The sequence below is a fragment of the Chelon labrosus genome (assembly GCF_963514085.1).
Source record: "Chelon labrosus genome assembly, chromosome: 21".
NCBI lineage: Eukaryota > Metazoa > Chordata > Actinopteri > Mugiliformes > Mugilidae > Chelon > Chelon labrosus.
The window spans coordinates 17,798,854-17,819,899 of NC_140354.1; the positions used below are offsets into that span (position 1 = coordinate 17,798,854).

Genomic DNA, 21,046 nt, shown 5'->3' on the forward strand with positions numbered 1-21,046 from the left:
AAAAGTCTTCTTCGTCTTCTTCGTCTTCTTATTATTATTATTCTTATTATTATGATATGTAAGAACTACATGAACTCCTTTTTATAATTTTATATTTTTTTAAATATTTTTTATGTCAGCATTATTCTTGTTTAATTGTATTCACTCTGTTGTTATTATTATTATTATTATTATTATTATTATTATACCGTACTGCAACTACTCCTTTTTATAATTTGATATTTTTAAAATATTTTTATGTCAGAATTATTCGTGTTTAATTGTATTCACGCTATTATTATTATTATTATTATTATTATTATTATTATTATTATGATATGTAAGAACTACATGAACTCCTTTATGTAATTTTATATATTTTTTAAAATATTTTTTATGTCAGCACTATTCTTGTTTAATTGTATTCACTTTGTTATTATTATTACTATTATTATTATTATTGTACTGTACTGCAACTACTCCTTTTTATAATTTTATATATTTTTAAATATTTTTATGTCAGAAATATTCTTGTTTAATTGTATTCACTCTATTATTATTATTATTATTATACTGTACTACAACTACTCCTCTTTATAATTTCATATTGTTTTCAATATTTTTTTTTATATATATATATATATCTGCATTATTGTTGTCAAATTGTATTCACTCTTGATAGTTATTGTATTATTTATTTATTTAGATTTATTTTCAGTAATTTTTATGTCAGGTTCAGGCTCTGGGTTCACTTAATAAATAAAATAGTCAGTTAATCAGTATTTTATTTTTATATTTTAACAAATATTTCCTCTATAATTTAGATAAAACGCGCAGATGATATAATAATCTTTGTATATTTAGCGAATATTTGATGATTCACACCTTAGAATACAATGTGTAGTTGATCAGATGTTTGTTCGAGGGCTTAAAATGTATTTTGAGACTATGACCGGCGAACATGACGGTGACATAACACCGGCAGAGCGCATCTTAACGCGAGAGTCGTCCCAGGAGCGACGGGAAGGCGGAAAAAGTGACACCGATTAAAAATCCCAATACCGGAGCGGTGACATCACTCCCCCTTCGACCCGGCGAGGCTGCGCCGCGATTGGTCGGCGGCCGCGGCCAATCAGAGCGCACACACATGGGAAGCGTTTAAAAAAGATTCAGAAAAGTGTCGGAAAGTTGTCCCAGAGCGTCCTCCGAGCAGGTTCCGAGCGCGGCTGCGGCGAGTTGTTGCAACACGAGAGAGAAAGAGACCCCGAGGAATTTTTAATTTTTATTTTTTATTTATTATTATTTTTTTGTTGTTGTGCCTGTTGTTGTTGTTGTTGTTGCTTTTTTTGTGTTGAGGACTGTGTGTTGCGACTGCCCTCCTGCCCTCGGACAGAGAGCTGAAACCTGCTTCTCCATTTTTAAAGCTCTCCTCACTGTAAATAGACAGAAACAACAGAATGTCAACACATTTCAGGAGCGGTCCAGCCTTTGGACTTTCTGCCGAGGTCAAGAGTAAGGTAGGTTTATTTAAATGCATTTACAGAATAATAATATTAATAATAATAATAAAAACACTGCAGCTGGAGCTTTGGCTGCTCAGGTGGTCTCCATCAGAGGTCAACAGGAGCAAATCATCTGCAAACACCATATCTGTAACTGTTTTTAAATAGTTTTCCTAAATAATATCTACCTTTAAAAAGTTTAAGAACTCAAATTGTTCTTTATATGATATCTTTAAGCCCCTGGCACAGATTTTTTTTGCATATCAAACTACTGAAAGGCGTTTAACATGATTAGTAAAAGGGTCCGTGCTGTGATCCGGTGCCAGGTCGTGTGTCCTGACTTTCTGGGGTAGAGGGGGGGCGATCGGTGAAGGAGATGATTGTTTTGGAGCCGAGGGCAGGTTCTTGAGTGGCCAAATTATTTGGGGCGATTACGAAAGGTCAGGGAATTTAGCCCGCGCCTGTTATTCCTCTGCTCCCGGGTCAATGATCTCCTCTGCTTGCAAGAAATCAAAGCGAAAGGAAGTCGTGTTAATTTGGCAGATATGAGCCTGTAGGGACGTCGGGATGCATGTGTTTTGAAAGAATGTGCATTTTCCAAATTAAACTGTTCTTACTGAGGGGAAAAGTGCAGATTATTTTAACTACCAGTACAAAAAAATGTGCAAAAAAATGCCTTTTCACTTACGTACTTCTGCAGGAAAAGTGGCACATCATTGCACAGTGCAATATTAGATTATTTAAAATGCCTCAGCGTGCAAACGAGGCTTTGTGTTGGAGCTAGTTCCGTTATGATCTCTGCAAACGCATCAGATTTCATTGGTTAAAAGACTGCGTGTTGGGAGATGTAGTGGAGTGGAAGTAGTAACAACTGTGGGCTGAATTTTTGGCATTTTATTAACGCGTGACAGTGTGCAGATGAGTCAGAGTCTCTTTTCCAGCTTCGTCATTGTCATGGAGGGATGTGGCCTCTCTTCCCTGAATAGTACCGTCTCTCAGCGGTGCCTTCATGTCACACCGAGGTGCGGGGCACTCTGTGAAGCCCGCATTCCTCTCATAACTGCTACTCAAAAGGCGCTACCCTCTATATGGGAGTACAGTGAGTGGAAGTGGGGCTCCATGCCGGGATGGCGAGTTCCAGCGGCGTGACGTCAGGGCGGAGCAGAGGCTGAGGGACTTGACAGGTACATCGGCATCATCTAATGGCCTTTTAAGGAGTGACCGGGCTCTGACTTGGAACATGAGAAAGTGTCCGTACTCTAAACAGTTTACACCAGAGTCAAATATGACAAAACACTGTCCTGACAGAACACAGGTGGACGGGGGGGGGGGGTGGGGGGGCTGGATGGCGAAGACAAAGCGGTGCCAGCAGCTCGCGAACTTGGACGCAGGCGGAGGCGTAGCGTGGGGGCGTGGAGGTATTTCTGAGTTTGTGTGTTTTTTCCAGGGGTTTTCCACGTATCACTTGCAGACAGGTGGACGCTTATTTACCCTCCGCTCTGTGGGCTCTGAGCCGAGTGACACGGTTCCTCTTACAAACTTAACATTTCATACACAGTTCTCTCAGAGTTTTCGGTCCTTCAGCTGGTCCAGCATGACATGAGCTAATGGTGGCTAACACTTTTTTCTTTTTTTTAATACTTCCACGATCCTGCGCTGCGTTCCATCATGTTTTAAACGGACTATCAGTTGAAATGTTTTGACTGTAGTGTTGAATTTTACTATTTAAGCTTTCCTTCTTAGTAGATATAAAAGTAATTTTTCTTTTTTTTTTTACTAAAACCGTGATTTCAGTAAAGAATTATCCAAAGAAGATAAAAATGAAAAACATATGATGAACTAAAATACATCATGTTGCTTCTTAGCCAGTCGGGGCCCATTGGCGTATATTTGCCCCTACCTTCTCAGACATTTAATTTGAGGAAAGTCCTAATTTGTGTTACGTATTTTTCATTTTTCCTTCTTTTCAATCAATCATCATCGCAACATCCCCTCAAATTAATCTCAGATTAACTGCTACACAGATTTTTTAGCACCGTGGTTTGATTAATCTCAACCAGTCACAACAATACAAAGATCTGCAGTCTAATATATATTGGATCGTTTTTATACTTTTGGTACCTTAAGCAATTTAATTTAATAAACAGAATTATTTTTATTTTTTAACATTTTTTTTTATGCGATACATTGAACCCTAAAGAAAACACAAAGGACAGGACATAAGGGATGAAATCCACGATAACTCAGTCCAGATTTGCAGTTTTGTGTTGCTATCTGTTTACATTGAATTCCCAGAATCCTTCACTCTGCAGAGATTGAATAAAGCCAATGTAGAGGCGTCGTAGATGCACAAAGCTTGGTTTCACTGCAGTACAATGATCTCCACAAAGATCTTTAAGTGGTAAAGGTCCAATAACAGAAACTTGGAGAGTAGCCTGCATTGCCAAAAAATAAAAGGTAGACATTGGTGCAAACCGTACTGCAACCTTTTCTTGGTCCGATGTCACCGGCAGATGTTCCTTAATGCTAGCGTGGCACGATGGAGTCCGTTCTTCCTCTCTTCTTGTGCTAAGATGCTTTAGCGTTTAAGCAAACATTACATTGTCTCGGCTGAAGTAAATTATCTCAGTACTTCCAGGTCACAACTGGACCCTTCTAGAGTTTTCTTGAATGCGTTACACCACTCGTCCGTGTTGCGTCTTTACTTCAAAGTTTAGTTTTGCGGTTGGTGCAAACCGGAACCTCGCACGACGAGGGTGCATTAATGACCCAGTACTCAATAGAATTAGAAGATCCTCATTGATGAACATCCTTTTATTCGATTCCTAATGAAAACCAGTCTTTTGGAACTAGAAACGCCAATTGGATGAGTGGTGAAGACGACTCAAACTAGTTAATTTGGGTTTGTTGGGACTTGTTTTGGAGATCTTAGCCTTAGCCTTAGAGACCGGAGGTGCTAAAGACGTGTCCAGTATGAGAATATAAAGGTGCTTTTGGAACATTAAAGCAAGTAAACCTATTGCAGTAGACCCCCAGAATAAAATAATGGCCTCTTTAATATTTCGATGTTGTTTGAACATCACTGTTTCCATTGTATTGTCTATAAAGAGCGCCAGGTGTCAACTATCTGTTTTTACCGTAGGTGAGGTTGAAGCTGGTTGGTGTTCCACTGAAATGAAGGCTTCTAATAGTCTATATTTCTTTTCCTTGCTCTGCCTGAGAGTGCCTTAATTGGTGGACAATTTTTAAATTGATCTAATTGAGCTAATGGCAGGGTTTTGAGTCAACAATATGTCAAACCAGTCCACAAAAAAGATCCCACAAACTGCTCTGTTATTTATTTATTTGCCTTATCTGTGTGTCACGCATCAATTGTCTGTCACGGCTCATAAAAACAACCAGTTCCTGATTCCGTGTGAAACGGCAACACAACTAAACCAAACTTCCTCCGCTGGAAGGCAGGACCTGTCGATCTTGGCCTGCCTTTATCGGACGTGGTTTTGCCTGAGTAGACGGCCCCGCTGTAAAAGGGCAGATTCTGGAAAACCCTGAGGGAGAGCAGAAGGGAGAGAGAGAGAGTGAAAGAAAAAAGAAAGCAGCACAGAGAGAGAGGGGTAATATGAGCTCGGCCAATTGGCGAGGGAGAGGGAGGAGCGTTTAGGGAAGCTGTTTCTCCCAAGTTTGGTGTGATGGACTAGAAGCCACGGTATCCCTGCTGCTTTGAAATTCTTGTTTGTGTTGGCTGCTGGTCCCAGACTGTGAAGACTTATCGGCAGAACATTCAGGAAAAAGGGGGCGAGCGTGCCGGAAGGGGTTAGGGTTAGTGTTGGGGGAGGGGGGGGGGGGGGGGGAGGCTAAGGGCTAGCCTTAAACCCACCCCACACCAGAATTCAAAGTATTGGGGCAAAGTGTTTGTGCCAATAAGGAAATACATGGAGAGAGAATCGAGGGAGAGCCAGTGAGTTTCTACATGCAGGAATGTCCACAGGCCTTTTTACGTTTTCATTTTGGTTCCTGGTCTCTTCAAACAACCCCGTCGATTATAAAGTGAGGCTCTCTACAACCATTAAGAAAATAGTGAGTGCTGTTATTTTAGTAACACAAAACCTCAAATGGAATATTTTATTGAAGTGAGGTCTGCGTTTGGGTGTACCCTTTTAAAGATTTAAGTGACGTTTCTACTCCTTTTGAGGTTATCTTCATTTTCCCATTGATGGCATACGGTGGAAAATATTTAAGCATATTTTTGATTTACAGGTGGCCTTTTGGACATTTTAAATGAGCTGAATGAGAAAAGCAATGTATATTCAGCTCGTCTATATAGCTCAAACTCGGTTATCTACTCTAGATGACCTACGGGTTTTAGACACATCCAACTGATATCCGAGAACTATCGGCAACTAAGGCCGACTTTGACAAAAGAAAGTTACAATTGAATACACCACAAAAGACTGCAGCTCTAAAAGGAGATAAGTCTTCGTACCAGCAGGTGGCAGTAGTCTGGCTTCATTGTTAAAAAGGGAAAACGGGAATAGCTACAATTAGCTGGGAGGCTAGCTGCCGACTGTCGCACAGAGCTGGCCTCTCCCGAACCATGCTGATCAGTTGGTCTTCGGTTTATCCATTCTAGACGATCATGTGAAACTATTCGTGGATTTGAATGTTCGGATTAGATGGAAATGCAAGCCAATCGGAGTGATCTCTCTCCTCAGCTTCACCATTATTTAGCTTGACTAGCGCCAATGGTGCGGGATACGTGGCCAAGAGGTCTGGTACACATGTCGAGGCATTATAGCACACAACTTTATAACTAAATGAAATCTAATTTATATGAACTTTTGTTTTTTTCTCTGAACTTAAAAGTAATTTGTTACCCGCAGGTAAAAAGAAAACGTTACAGGGACCTACCGTATTGGCTCATACGATTATAAAAACACGGAATTTACCGTAGGAGACGGATTTAAGTACGGGTAAATCGTAAATATGAGATAAGATACATCCTCTAAGCGTTTAATCAAAAACTATTTGTTCAAAAAGCTCTGACCAATCAGAGGAGACTGGGCTTTTCGTGGGGGAGGGGCCTTAAAGAGACAGTAGCGAAAGAAATGGGGCATTTCAGTGAGTAGGTGTAAAGAGATACTAAAGAAGTGTCCGGTATGAGGATAATAACAGCATTTATGGACACTAAATCATGTAAACCTATGGCAGTAGACCCCCAAAATAAAATATTGAACTTGTAAATGAGCACAACATGGCCTCTTTAATGTTGTGGTATTGTTTTAATGTTCTAAGTGTGACTTAACTGATGGACCGTTTTTAAAATAACTAGTTCCAATTGTGTATGATTTTTGTATTAAACTGTTTTCTGTGTGTTGCTCTGCCACGTCGGAAAGAAAATTAAAAAGCACAGGTCTGGTCAAGTGTTTCACCGCTGACCTCTGCTTTATTTTTTCAGCTGGCAGGGAAGTATGACCCACAGAAGGAAGAAGAGCTGAGGCTGTGGATTCAGGATGTGACCGGCAAAAAGGTTGGGGACAACTTCATGGAGAGTCTGAAGGATGGAGTCCTGTTGTGCGAGTGAGTGGATAGAGACTGGAAGGGTACATGTAGCCCAGGAACTTTATTATTGAGTGATCCCCCTAAAAGGAGACGCCTCTGACGCATTCTTTCTCTGCCTTTGTAGACTCATTAATGTTCTCCAGCCAGGTTCTGTGAAAAAGATCAACAACTCCAATCAAAACTGGCACCAGGTAAAGTCTTAGTTATCCTGAATGTGATCAAAGTGAAGGTCCTTTTCCAGAAACATGTGGAAGTCGATTCGTCTGCTGCCACTGGCACTGACGACAAAGACTTTTATTTACATTCCACGAAGTTGCTGCCATATCAAACGTAGCCCATCTAAGTGTGGCTTTTATGAGCCTTTTACAGAACCTACAAAAAGCAACCTGAGCTTTTAAGGGTGGATTGAAGCATGTTTATGAAAAATGTCATCGTGATATCAACACTTCTGAGAACGCACGCGCCGTTAAACCGATCAGGCACAACATTAAAACCACTCACAGGGGAAGTGAATACCATTGACCACCTTGTGACAATTTGATGTTCTGCTGGGAAACTTTTGGACCTGGCATTCATTCATGTGGATGTTGCTTAGACATGCACCACCCACCTAGACCAGACCAGGCTCCTTGATGGCAGCAGCCATTCCCAGAAGGATGCGACCACAAAAACGCTTTAGGAACAACTCAAAAAAACATGAAGAACAGCACAAGGTGTTGACCTGGCCTCCAAATTCACTAGATTCCAAACTGATCAAGTATCTGTGGGATGATGCACAGATGTCCCTCCCCTCAATAGGACCTAAAGACCCCCAACTAACACAGGACACCCTCAGAAGACCCATGTCCATTCTGAGTCAGAACTGTTTGGAGGCACAAGGGAGACCTATACAATATTAGGCAGGTGGTCATGCCTGATTGGCGTATTTAGCAATTGTCATTTGTGCTAAGCTAACTTCCAACAAGCTGTTTCTTCATATTAACTGTACTTGTAAGAGTGCAACGAATCAAAGCAAATAAGCTAAATTCCCAAAGTGGAGAACCGATGACAACCATCACAGATTATTGTCTTTGCTGCATAAGGATTAGATTTTCAAGCACTGCACTTGTCAACTGATTCCATTTTCTACTCTCCCTGTTTTTCCTCAGCTGGAAAACATAGGAAATTTTGTCCGTGGCATCACAGACTACGGCCTGAAGCCACATGACATCTTTGAGGCCAACGATCTATTTGAGAATTGCAACCACACTCAGGTCCAGTCCACACTCATCGCTCTGGCTGGAATGGTGAGGGCAGCTAAACTGTTATTCCAGTGAGATCCATTACATTACAGCCTTGTGTTGGTGCCTTACTGTACTCACCACTGTCTGTACACTAGCATCTGATCTTTGTAATTATACACACGGCCGTATTTCCGTCATCTTTCTACCTTTTGAAAAAGAATCGCTCTATTACCGTCATTTTCCTTTCTGTCTCTGCCGCTTCTCCTCCGCAGGCCAAGTCCAAAGGTTTCCGCTCCAAGTACGACATAGGAGTGAAGTACGCTGAGAAACAGCAGCGGCGCTTCGCCCCTGAGAAGCTCAGGGAGGGACGCAACATCATAGGCCTGCAGGTCAGAGATGCCGAAATGCTAAACTTGTAATCTACTACTTTATGACCAGTCTTTCATATGGTAGAAAGAAGGTATCCAGAGAAGTTCTGGTGGCCTGGATGCTTCCCAGGGGGGGCTGTCATTTTACCTCCTGCTTGGTTCACGTTCAATGAATCTTTCTGGGAAACTCTTAGAGGAACATTTAAATTTCTTTGAAGTGGTGTTGTATGAGGTATATAGGAATCTTCACACAGCTGTCCTGATTTGCAAATATAACCTAGGACCAATGTGTTAATGGATAAGCGATAAATGAATAATCTACCACCTTAGGCATTACCTCTTAAATGATTCCCATTCTGTGTACAAAGACTTTAGGGAACAACAATGACTAGACTATACTTAGGCTCCTTTCATTTCACTGCGTCTCCAGATGGGCACCAACAAGCTTGCCAGTCAAAAGGGCATGACTTCCTATGGGACACGACGCCACCTTTATGATGCCAAGATAGGCATGGACAACCCCATGGACCAATCTACCATCAGCCTACAGATGGGCACCAACAAGGGAGCTAGCCAGGTAAGGAGAGATGTATGACTTTACGCTAAAAAAATCGTGACTGAACTTCCGTAACATTCCTCTACTGCAGGGGTGTCAAACCCATTTTAGTTCAGGGGCCACATACAGCCCTATTTGATCTCAAGGGGTCCGGACTAGTAAGACAATAGCATAATAACCTACAAATAATCACAACTTTTCCGTTTGTTTTAGTGCAAAAAGTACATTATAAAAATGTTTACATCCTTTTACGAAGCATATTTCAAATGACCTAAAATGTCTAGGGCAATTGCTACCATCTACAGTTTAGTTCTGGGTCTTAGTGTTGTGTTATGTCCTCAACTCTTATTAAAACGGTGCGAGAACGGTGAGAAAAAGTTACAAATGTAACCACAGTTCTATGAGGTCACCATTTCTGGCGGTCTTGAAGGATGAGCTAAAATTTAGAAAGTGTCCAAGCATTGTTTCTGACAAGATGCTCAAAGGAAGGTGTATAGTCTGAATGAGAAAGCAGTTAACCTGCGAAGGACAACCAGTGATTAACGATGATTTGGTGTTTTTCTTTGAAATGAGAGAGTCAACCGAGGAATTATGGATTGTAGGCGTGCGTCGTATGAACGCATCAACAGTGTTTGTGTATGTACTTTGACTAGTGTATCTTTTTCTTGTTCTATGAAAACCAACACCGAATTATGAATTTGTGTGTCCTCTGACCGAGTACATTTGAGACACCTGGATGTGTCGTTGCCCCGCCCGTTTTATCGAAGGTGTATCTTGAGGTAACCTGTGTGGACTTGGGACAGCCAGGTATCCCCAGAATGCAAAATTGTGGGAAGTTTGTTTTTAGTACTAGTACTAGTACTGTAGTCCCTGGGGCTGAGTTTGATTCCTTGTCTCTAATGTTTACGACCCATTCCAACAGACTGTCCTGCAAATGACAAATATGTTTTAACGCGATTTTCCAGACATCATGAAGTACGTTGATGTTCCTATTCAGAAATCACCGTAGTGCATCCTCCCATCCTGACACCCCATAAGTTGCCAATGAGGACTTTTTTCAGCTATGTACATTTCGTGCTTTCGCTGTGATTCCCAGACTTATTTGGGTGCAAGAGGGCACATGGAAATGTTGGGGATAAGTTCAGCTATTTGAATGGAATTTGAGAGGAATAGAAGTATTGTTAGTACCTTTTATAAATCCCTTAATTAAAAACCCCTCCGTCTTGCTTTCTGTCCCAGGCTGGCATGACAGCTCCGGGAACTAGGAGACACATCTTTGACAAGAAGCTGGAGTTGGAGAACTGTGACACCACCACCATCTCTCTGCAGATGGGCACCAACAAAGTGGCCTCCCAACAGGGGATGACCACCTACGGCCTGCCCCGCCAGGTCTACGACAACAAGTACTGCACAAACCCCACCGATGCCTACTATAACAACGGGAGCGAGGTGGAGTTTGACGGCTACAACCAGTATTCTGACTAAGAAAACCACGGACAGCCTCGCCCCTTGCCTCCCCTCTTCCTCCTCCTCCTCCTCCTCGTTCTTTGCTTTAACTTTTAAGACGACCAACCGCGACTGTCTTTGTGACGAGCAAAACCTCCCAGACTGTTATTTAACACTGATTGACGTCATTGTCGTCTTCATCCCCCCTTTTTTTTTTTCTAAACATGTTTTTATTCTTAGGAATCTATTGTTTGCCTTTCCATGAGTAAAAGAAGACAAGTGTTTACACTGACCTTACGTCAAAGAGTTTTACGCCAACTTCTGTCGCTCTGGTTAACATTATTACTGCTTAAAACACCCACGCACCACTCAAAGGTTGAGATTTATCAACCTGTGCTATTTATAGATTTTTTTTTTTTTTTTCTACGGCTTTTTATACTTTGCATTGTAATTAGAGATTTTTGACCGTGTTCATACCCTTCGCCTCACATCTGAACCCTTCCCATCCAGTTTTGAACACTGATGAAGCCGAATTTAAGTTTAAGTTCCTTGATAGGAAACAAGTGACCGTGTTGGTGCTATAGAACATTGACCCAGTCGAGTTCACGCCCGCACCGGAGGACTCCTCCCCGCGGGACGACGTTGAAGCTCCACGGACCAGAGACTGATCTGGACGCACGACGCAGGAGGACTTGTAGCTTTTGCGCGGACATTGCTTTGTTTCGTGAGCACCTGCGCTGACAAATAGTCATGTTGCCAAGCCTGCAGAGTTACGCACTATGCAATTTTTACAGGGCTAATATACATGTCTTTTTTTTTTTGAGAAAGTATTCTGAAAAAGGTTATGAGAGACATGGTCCACTGTGTTTTGTTTTGGTTTTTTTTTAATATAAAAGGACTAAATGTATGTGCGGTGGTATCCAGTTTGAAGTTTGGTAGTCATCAATAGTTCTTGGGCCGCATGTGAGTCCTGTTTTCCTTTTCCAACCATCCTTTCGGAAACATTTTCTACTTTTCCTTATGCCTTAGAATACTTTCGTCTTTAGGGTTGTTCTTTTGCTCTATTTGCACTTTACCTGGCCTCACCCTGTGTGCAGTGGTGGAATGTACATTTACTCAAATACTACAATTTTCCGACTCTTATCCTTCGGTATTTCCATTCGAAGCCCTTCTATACTTCTACTGCACTGCAATTCAATTGATAGTAGAGTATTTAAAGTAATAATAGTGTGAGTATTTTGTCCAACGCTGGTAGTAAATTGCAATATAAAGCCAGGGCTTGCAGATATTAGCTACTGTGAATCATGGCAAATAATTTCTGCGTCATACTGATAACCCACCGAATTTCTTGAATGTAATGTTATTGTACGGTTAGAGCTGCCACTTTAGGTAGTAGTTATGTATATGTATATGTATACACACTTTCATATTGGCTTTGAATTTTAAATTGCTAAATTGTGCTGCATCACACTCCAGCAGCCATGATTTAGGACTTGTAGAAGTGTGCCATCTAGTGTTGTAAGACTTTAATAGACAGACAGGGGGGAAAAAAGTGCATGTTCATTTACTGTGTTTTAAATTAACGACTCTAAATCTCTAAACGTTCCCCGTGTTAAACCAACGTAGATTCTTCCTTTTTCTTTATTTAACAGTGCATTAATTTGTCTTCACCGATACCCTCTGATACCCAGAATAGTGTTGAGTAAATGTCAAGTAACATTTCACCCTAACGTGTTGGCTTTTTTTTCTCTTTTCCCCAATATCTTTGCTAACTTTTTTTTTCTCCTCTATATGCCTTTCACTAAACATGACATTTGTGCAATAAAAACACTTAAAAAATACGGTCGTGGTTTTCTTTTCTCAAAATACACAAATGTGAAATACACTTTAGAAACTACATGGTTGAGGAAAATTGATTGTTACTCGAGAGAGGCTAAGCCGCGTCTTCCCGTGGACGTCATGGGACCTTTAATTTGGAAAAAATATGTACGGTATTCAATTTTTTGATTCTGTTTGAATTGTGCTATAAATTAATCATATAATGTTTGTGAATTTTTAAAGGTAGTTTAACAAGTCGCGGTTTGTCATAAAACTGTAACGTAATTAAAAAGACAATGGACCCAAAAACTTGCTTACGATATGTCTTCATGATTCACATTAACATATTTCTTTTTCCAAAATAGCTGCCGAAGATTGAAATAAATAAATAAATAGCAGCGATTTTCACTTGTTTCTTTTATACGTCGCGGTGTTTTACAGTCTAAAATAAAACCAAATGGTACAATTTCTACGACAAAACGCGACTTCACTAACGAGCTGAACCGACTCTTAAATCGAATCACATTCACGTCCTTACCGTACGTTTTTCTGTTTTGTGTTTTTCAAAAATAAAGTCCTACTTCGTCCACCAAAGGTGACAGAACTTCGCCTTTCTCTACCAATTATATAAATTAATTTAAGTAAAAAATAAAAGATTTGGCAGTGTATCAAAAAAACAAAAAAAAGGATATCAGTGCATTTGTGACATGATTGAAAATTAAAAAGAAATCTACTAAATACAACATAAATACTCCATTTCTTTTAAACATTAACCACAAAGAATGAAAAATGGACAAACGGGAACGTTCAGACGTACATAATAAGACAGGATCTAATTAAAATAAACTTCTCGCCGATATAAGACGTGAAGACGTTTACACTGAGAACAGTGTGGGAGACGGGTTACTGTCAGAACAGCCGTGCAACACTCTGGCCCAGCCAGGCGGAGCAACGCCGGAGCAACAGAAGACACAAGCTGAGAGTGAAAAACTAAATGTTTTGATTTCGGGAACGAGCAGAAGGTGAGGTTAGAGAGAAGGTGAGTTCGGAGGAATGCGACTACTGGTTGGCTGCTTCACAGGCATCGATCCAGTCGCTGTAAACATCCACTGGCTCGGACAAATCTGTCGAGAAAAAAGGTTAAGGGCGAAACCCAAGTGCACACGCCGTCTCCGCTACGTTTAAACGAAATAATAAAGGATTAAAAGGATACAGGTGATTGGAGTCTGGAACTCTTCTAAGCAAACACTGCACGATATAATCCCCGTGTTGCGAGTTCGCTCCCTGGAAAATTATCAATTACTTCAGTCACGTCGCTCTAATGCACGTATTTATATAACATTTATTTGGGAAATGCAAGGACTTACTTACATTTTGACGTCGCAGGACTTCTCGTGGTTACAGAAAGGGCAAGTGAACTGGGTGTCCAGGTTACCTGTCATCTTCTTCTTGGGAGGCGGTTTTCTCTTTGACTTCCTGCGCCCCATTGCGTCTCTGCAGGTACGGGAAAAAACAGACGAGAAAGTTTCTTCTTTTGTTGCTGTTGTTGTTTTATTTATTATCTACAGACTCTTCCACACCCCTTTGCCTTTTGAACTCTTTTACACAGATAGTTTAAATTTCTCCACCACTGTAGCACAGTGTACTCACCGAGGGGCAAGTGGGGTCACATACACAGAATATACGCATTTGTTTCACTCGATATTCTGTGTTAGTTTGACTGCAAACACTCTGGGATGTGTCCAAACGTTTTGGCCCGTCCTGTATTGTGTATCCTGGCACTGATTGCTTGCCCCTAATGTTTACAACCATCTCCAACAGGGCTGTCCAACAAATATGACCCAACATCGTGTCTTCCCTTGCGCCTCCAAAACAGTTCTGACTCTTCCCTTTAACTCCATAGCTAAGCTCTATGATAATTAAGTTAAAACAAACATGTTTATCAATAACGGCTCAATCATAATCGACTTACACAGAAGGAGCTAAAGTCATGTGATCAAAACATGCACATAAACAACTCAACGTTATGTCATTAATAGCTACTTCACGTAGCTTACAGTGTGCGTTTAAATGTTTAATTGTGTTTTATTAAAGCCACGGCTTGCTGTTTCGAGCTTTAAAATTATTCATTTATTTTAAAATTCACCCAAATAATGACACACATGATCAGCAAACACAAAGCTACCGCTACATGCTAGCAGCTAACTCGCTAACAGCTGCTAGCATGTGTGTAAAAAAAAAAAACTGCTTCAAATAAATTTAAATAAAAAAATTGCTTTTCGAAGTTGAGTTTAAAATGTAAAAGATAAACCGTTTTCATCTCTTTACACGTAGCAGCTTTCCTCGGTAGCCGGTCGACATTACGGCTGACTTACCGAAATAAATAAAGATGCTCGAAGCAGCGGAGGATGCTCTGAATTTCAATTCAATTTGATCCGGATGCAGCATCTCGCCGAGGAGGCCGCTGATTGGTTGGTTGGGATGCAGCTCGGGACGTGATTGGTCCAAAAAAGTATCCAATGGCGGATCTCGTTGTCCGGCTCCCACCGCCAGTTAGATACAAACTGGTAGAGATGGAGAAGTGAGAGCGTTTCAGAAGATAATGAATTTAATAAACGTACAAATGCAGATATAACAAGAACGTATATATATATTTAAATAAAGACGAATAAAAGAATAATTTAAAAATAAATAAATTAGCGAACAAATGTCATTTAGGCGATTTAAAAATCACCTAAACCAGCCAAAATGAATTCAAAACCGCTGACAGTTTGGTTGGCTGCACTTTGCCTACTATTCATTCACCTTTATTAAGTGTTTACATGTTATTTAACAACTGGGAGGCCTTAACCTTTACTTAATCAGTATTTTGCCGTCAAAAAAGTAGACTTACATAGATTAAAACAGCTTTATTTGCAACCATCATTAGCATGGTGTGTATGGATTAAATATTGATCACAATATGTGATAGTACTCTAAAATTTACGCCACAAATTTACGCCAATAACATGTATTCTTGTGTATTATTATTTTTATTGTAACAAACCAAAATTGCACACTTGAAATCGCATTATTTGACGGTTAAATAGCCATAAAGGTAAAATAAATTAATTACATTTTTATTTTTTTTGTATTAAAAACATCTTAACGGTTCTTTCGACCTAAAGAAACTACAGAAAACCGTTTGTGATGACAGTTAAAAAGGGGGGAGGGGCCTGTGAAGGTAAACATCCGAGCAAAACCAATCAGAAACGCCACAATATGACGCGTATCCTTTGCGAGGAACGCCATTGGTTGGTTTTTCTTTGAGGGGCGGGGCTTGGCTTGCTGAATTTTGTGATAGAGGAAGTGTCTCCGCGTTCATCCGCTGAACCTTGGATCCTACCAATTTGTCGCTGTCATTCCGCATTACCCCTTAAACAAAACGAACAAAAGGTGAGTGTACACTTGTTCGCGTGCGCAGTGAGAAGTTGTCCAGGTGAAGTGCAGAAGAAGCCGGCACCGGTGACGAGGTCAAACTTGTGTAACTGTCTTGTTAGCTCAGAGGCTAAAGCTGGTTAGCTTCACCGGCTGTTACTGACACTTTTAACCTGTCACCTGGTGTACCTGTCCGCTGCTTCTCTCTCGTGTTTACCGCTTTCTCTTTAATGCGTTTAGGGTGTTTTCATTGTGAATTTTTGAAATGTGTTTTCCCGCTTTTGCCTCTGCCTTGCCTCTTATCTCACTCTGGGAGTTTATCAGGTCTGCTGCACATGTGGAGGACCAGCCCCCCAGTGAGACTTTATCTCTTTGGGCCTGTTTGCTTAGCCTTAATGTTGCTCTAATTAGTCCTGCACATCAGAGCATCTAAAGTAGAGTATATTTAATTGCACACGTTAATCTGGATCAGATTTAAGATCAGTTTGTGCCACAATTACACTATAAGAAAGTAAGGTTTTATTCTAGACTAACTGTGCGTATACTTTTCTTTGAAGCGACACCATGCCAACAGAGGGGGAGCCAACGGACTTGGTCAAAGTGTCACACCTCCTGGTGCTGTCCTTCTCCTGGGGCATGCAGGTCTGGGTCTCCTTCATCGCAGGTACGTGGAGCACGAACTGAGGCCGCGGTGTGCAGCGTTTGCGTTTTCATAATCTGCCGTCGGTGCCCCGCAGGCTTCGCGCTGGTGAGGCAGGTGACTCGACACACCTTCGGCCTGGTGCAGAGCAAGCTCTTCCCTTTGTACTTCTACTTCCTGCTGGGGAGTAACTTCGTCAACCTGGCCGTGTACGCCGTGTACCACCCCAGAGAGCTGCTGGACTGGCATGAAAGCGTGCAGGTCGGTTCGTCAAACAACACATTTGCCTTATTTTAATAAAAAATCCCGCCGTGTTGCCTTGTGCGGCGTAACGCATCCCCTTCTCGTCTTGCAGATGGCCCTGTACTTCGTGGCGCTGGTCACGGCCGGTCTGAACGCCCAGTGGTTCGGCCCCGCCGCCACCGAGGTGATGTTCCAGATGAGGGAGGTGGAGACGGAGCACGGCCTGGGGAACCAGGTTGGCCTGGGCAGCGAGAAAGAGGCGTACGCCAAGCTCAGAGAGCAGGACCCCAAGTACGGAGCCCTCAAGAGTAAATTCGGCCGCTACCACGGGCTGTCCAGCCTCTGCAACCTGATAGGGTTCATCTGCACCACGACTAATTTGGTCTACATCGCTCTGAATCTGTCCACCATTTAGAGGAGAGCTGGTCGTGCTTTCAGATTAAAAACAATTCTGTTGATCACTGGTAATTAGTTTCAGGTCAGTAGCTGTTTATCACATATTATTATTATCGCAGTATTTCACATCAAGTGACTCAAGACAAACAATAATGTACGTATAGAGTTAAATAAAAGTCTAAGCAGCATTATTTAAATTTAATTACACTAAAAAAAATGTTCTACTTTATCTACACCAAGTGTCCTTATGTGCACGGATGCCTCGCTTTCCGGTGAGCGTCCTAAAAAACCACTGCCGCTTCTTTAGTGGGCTTGTCAGTCAGTGTTTAAATAACGCCACCTCGCAGAATACGATGACTTTTTATTTTTTTTCTCATGTTTGTATTTAATTTTATTGCTTTTAAGAAAGAAAGAAAGAAAAATAATCTTTAAAAATTAAAAATGAGAATGAGGACAGGTGCTTTGTGGGGCAGTTCACTGCGTCTCCAGCAGGGGGTGATGTTTGGACACAAATCTCTTCATAGCACATTTCATTTGTAATAAAATGAAGTTATATTTCATGATATTGTAATTGAAATATGTGTTGTTTTTTTTTAAAATAGTCAGCCATGTTGAATTAACACTGCGATTGTGATCATTTGCATCCACTTGTCTCTATTGTTATCATTATTATCTTTACGCACTAAAACCAAAAACACTTAATGAAATCAGTTTGTAAAGAAGCTTTAATTCTGCTGGTTTCACGCCCACGAGTGAACGCAGACCCGTGCATGTGGAAATAGCCAGGTTTTAATTTAATTACCGGTGACGCACTTCAGATTTTGAGAGGAGCGGCCTTGAAACTGCAGAGAACGGCGCTCTGCCGGCCAGCCACGAGCCGAGGGGAAGGCACTGTCCCTGCGGTATGGGCGCTAATGGATCGTAATGGAGTCATTTCAATATAAAAAAAAAAGCACCGGGGCTGAAAGTAAATGGATTGAGCTTTTTTTTTCTCCCCCAAATGCAATCAGTGCTGGCCCTTTCAAGGCCGCGATCGAGGTTTTTAATTTCCATCTCTCTCCCCCGGCCAATGAAAATAGAGTCGCATATAAACAGACAGAATTCCCTCTGATTGTTTTATCTTTGCTGGGATATCGGTGTCCCTCGTTGGCAGACTCTACGAGGAAGTTCGTCCAAGTGTGTTGAGGAAGCAGAGCGATTAGACACTGCGAGGCGTCTAGTAGGTCTTGAGCTGTCCTGTCAGGTTGCCCATCGCTGTGGCATCAGGAAACAAAGCGTGTTTAAACAGAGAACAAGTTTATCCAGTCACCTCTTCTTGGCAAGGGAGACAGATTGCAGCTGAAACGTTCTTATCTTCAATCCAGCTTGACTAGTTGGCACAACTGTAGGTTAGAATAACTGTAAATCTACATATAAATACATGCACAGAAATATATATATATACATTAAATAGAAAGGTCTAGACACGTTTAAGTCCTGGAGAAAGAACCATAAACTGTTGAAATTCCTGAAATCAGGGCGTGCAAAGTAAAAACATGAGGAAGTGGGGAAACAAAAGGAAGCGCTGGAGACAAGTTCCACCATTCCAGCTTCATTCCTGAGCCGTACAAGGAAATGAATTTCACTGGAAAGTAAGTAAGTGAAAGTCACAGCAGCAGTGGCAGTGGCAGTAGTGGCGCTCTCTGTAAACTTGCTGCTGGTTCAGTCTTGGAGCTTTTTTACCGATACTGCAGAGGAGCCCTGCGGCAACGCGGCGCACGGCTAAATTAATTATGAGTCTGGGAGTCTCGAGCTGCTTTATCCAGTCATCTCTAATGTGGAAATGTAGGGGCTAATTTGCAAGCGTCTAATCTCGGTGATGGATAATGCACCTACGCTGAGCTCCTAATAGAAAGTAGAATTTATCAATGACTGGGCCGCACGGGTTGATACAAACATTCACCACAGACACTCAGAACTCAGATTTAGCTGATCAGCGTCTCTGCAAAATGCACCAGCAAGGCCTCACATACAGAAACATACTTATTTTTCCCTATAATATTTGATGCATATAAGACAAATGTGTGTTATAGACAGATTAGCAGGAAATTTTACAGTGAATTTTCTGATTTACTTCTACTTTTTCACCAATAAATAGGCACCAACTTAGCTCGCCACTCACAACGCTTGCAAAACCACAACATATCGTTTTCACATTTGTTATTTTTGATGGATTAAAGTGTAAATCTTATCTAAAAAGTCACGAGCTACGGCCAGATTGCGCAACTCAGTGGTGATTGAGCCCAGGACTCGGTGATGAAATCACACGGAGCACATTTAATTTACAGTGTTCTGAAAAACTGGGTGTCTGTGGAGACATCTCTTCCTGCCACAGACAGTGGGCGGAGCTAATGTTTATCAGGCTGATGATGTAACACAAGGACACACTTGCAAAATTGAAACTTAGCTTCATGGGTGTTGTGGTTTTAAAATACACTGCCTAGCCAAAAAAAAAAAAAAAAAAAATGAAAGTCACCACTTGGATTTAACTAAGCAAATAGCTACGAGCCTCCTATTGGATAATTACTGCATTGGTGATTATCTTTCAGCTGGCAACAAGTTATTTAACTGATGCAATGAGTAGCTTCTCATTTCTTAAACAACCATGTCTAAAGACACATCCTGTAGTCGTGGGAAAGAAGTTAGTCTGTTTGAGAAGGGTCAAATCATTGGCATGCATCAAGCAGAGAAAACATCTAAGGAGATTGAAGAAACTACTAAAACTGGGTTAAGAACTGTCCAACGCATTATTAAAAACTGGAAGGATAGTGGAGAACCATCGTCTTTGAGCGATCACTTAAACGTTTAGTGAAATCAAATAGAAGAAAAACGACAGTAGAACTCAGGGCTATGTTTAATGGTGAAAGTAAGAGCATTTCCACAAGTACAATGTGAAGGGAACTCAAGGGATTGGGACTGAACAGCTGTGTAGCCTTAAGAAAACCACTAATCTGTGAGGCTAACTGGAAATAAAGGCTTCAATTTGCTAGGAAGCATAAAGATTGGACTCTGGAGCAATGGAAGAAGGTCATGTGGTCTGATGAGTCCAGATTTACCCTGTTCCAGAGTGATGGGGGCATCAGGGTAAGAAGAGAGGCAGATGAAGTGATGCACCCATCATGCCTAGTGTCTACTGTACAAGCCTGTGGGGGCAGTGCTATGATCTGGGGTTGCTGCAGTTGCTCAGGTCTAGGTTCAGCAACATTATGTGTCCAAAGACTGAGGTCAGCTGACTACCTGAATATACTGAATGACCAGGTTATTCCATCAATGGATATTTTTTCTTCCCTGATGTTCACGGGCATATTCCAAGATGACAATGTCAGGATTCATGGGGCTCAGATTGTGAAAGAGTGATTCAGGGAGAATGAGACATCATTTTCACACATGGATTGGCCACCACAGAGTCCACACCTTAACCCCATTGAGAATCTTTGGGATGTTGCACCAACACGTGTTTTTCTGATCTCATTTTAGTCGGTGGGCTAGGCTAAAATTAGCTTAAATGGCAAAAATGGCTCAAGTATAAATGAATAAATACATTTTGGTAATGCAAAAAGTGAATAATGACATTGACGTTTACATAAACCAACTTTTATTTGGATTAATTATGTATTTCATTTATTAATTCCTACATTTATTATGTTTGGTCCTCAGTAGTTTAACAACACCACACACTACATCCACCAGAACAATCATCTTTGAATCTTGAATTAACACCTTTTTGTATTTCACTATTGTACCTAATGTTTTGAAAGTTTAAAAATAAAGTTCAATAATTTTTTAACCACTAGCTTTGTAGATTTCTAAGGCGCTCACCTGTCGCCCAGGTAACGACGTTCAAACATTTTTCTTTGGGG

General features: G+C 41.2%; 3 protein-coding genes across 3 annotated transcripts; 2 read left to right on the forward strand and 1 right to left on the reverse strand.

Moving 5' to 3' along the window:
- Nucleotides 1–1,405: 1,405 nt before the first annotated feature.
- Nucleotides 1,406–10,803, forward strand: cnn1b (calponin 1, basic, smooth muscle, b). Its single transcript, XM_084569954.1, has 7 exons — nt 1,406–1,496; nt 6,937–7,058; nt 7,165–7,231; nt 8,189–8,326; nt 8,536–8,652; nt 9,062–9,208; nt 10,427–10,803. The coding sequence occupies exons 1-7, from the start codon at nt 1,437–1,439 to the stop codon at nt 10,670–10,672; spliced, it is 897 nt and encodes a 298-aa protein (XP_084426080.1). The 5' UTR covers nt 1,406–1,436; the 3' UTR covers nt 10,673–10,803.
- Nucleotides 10,804–11,440: 637 nt separating this feature from the next.
- On the reverse strand, nt 11,441–14,962 carry elof1 (elongation factor 1). Its single transcript, XM_084571423.1, has 4 exons — nt 14,827–14,962; nt 13,823–13,945; nt 13,665–13,735; nt 11,441–13,575 (listed from the first exon to the last, which is right to left on the reverse strand). Exons 2-4 carry the CDS (start codon nt 13,936–13,938, stop codon nt 13,511–13,513), a joined length of 252 nt encoding a protein of 83 aa, XP_084427549.1. The 5' UTR covers nt 13,939–13,945; nt 14,827–14,962; the 3' UTR covers nt 11,441–13,510.
- An 823-nt stretch (nt 14,963–15,785) lies between these two features.
- Nucleotides 15,786–17,710, forward strand: tmem205 (transmembrane protein 205). Its single transcript, XM_084571447.1, has 4 exons — nt 15,786–15,886; nt 16,426–16,532; nt 16,606–16,769; nt 16,864–17,710. Exons 2-4 carry the CDS (start codon nt 16,433–16,435, stop codon nt 17,164–17,166), a joined length of 567 nt encoding a protein of 188 aa, XP_084427573.1. The 5' UTR covers nt 15,786–15,886; nt 16,426–16,432; the 3' UTR covers nt 17,167–17,710.
- Nucleotides 17,711–21,046: the final 3,336 nt, after the last annotated feature.

What these genes read in the sequence shown, in the direction of transcription:
- cnn1b (XM_084569954.1), top strand. Translation starts at nt 1,437, where the DNA reads ATGTCAACACATTTCAGGAGCGGTCCAGCCTTTGGACTTTCTGCCGAG. An exon ending in TCATCGCTCTGGCTGGAATG is followed by an intron (nt 8,327 to 8,535) that starts GTGAGGGCAGCT and finishes TCTCCTCCGCAG; the next exon opens with GCCAAGTCCAAAGGTTTCCG. An exon ending in GCAACATCATAGGCCTGCAG is followed by an intron (nt 8,653 to 9,061) that starts GTCAGAGATGCC and finishes CTGCGTCTCCAG; the next exon opens with ATGGGCACCAACAAGCTTGC.
- elof1 (XM_084571423.1), bottom strand. Translation starts at nt 13,938, where the DNA reads ATGGGGCGCAGGAAGTCAAAGAGAAAACCGCCTCCCAAGAAGAAGATG. An exon ending in AAGTCCTGCGACGTCAAAAT is followed by an intron (nt 13,736 to 13,822) that starts GTAAGTAAGTCC and finishes ATAATTTTCCAG; the next exon opens with GGAGCGAACTCGCAACACGG. An exon ending in GTTCCAGACTCCAATCACCT is followed by an intron (nt 13,576 to 13,664) that starts GTATCCTTTTAA and finishes TTTTCTCGACAG; the next exon opens with ATTTGTCCGAGCCAGTGGAT.
- tmem205 (XM_084571447.1), top strand. Translation starts at nt 16,433, where the DNA reads ATGCCAACAGAGGGGGAGCCAACGGACTTGGTCAAAGTGTCACACCTC. An exon ending in CTGGGTCTCCTTCATCGCAG is followed by an intron (nt 16,533 to 16,605) that starts GTACGTGGAGCA and finishes GGTGCCCCGCAG; the next exon opens with GCTTCGCGCTGGTGAGGCAG. An exon ending in ACTGGCATGAAAGCGTGCAG is followed by an intron (nt 16,770 to 16,863) that starts GTCGGTTCGTCA and finishes CTCGTCTTGCAG; the next exon opens with ATGGCCCTGTACTTCGTGGC.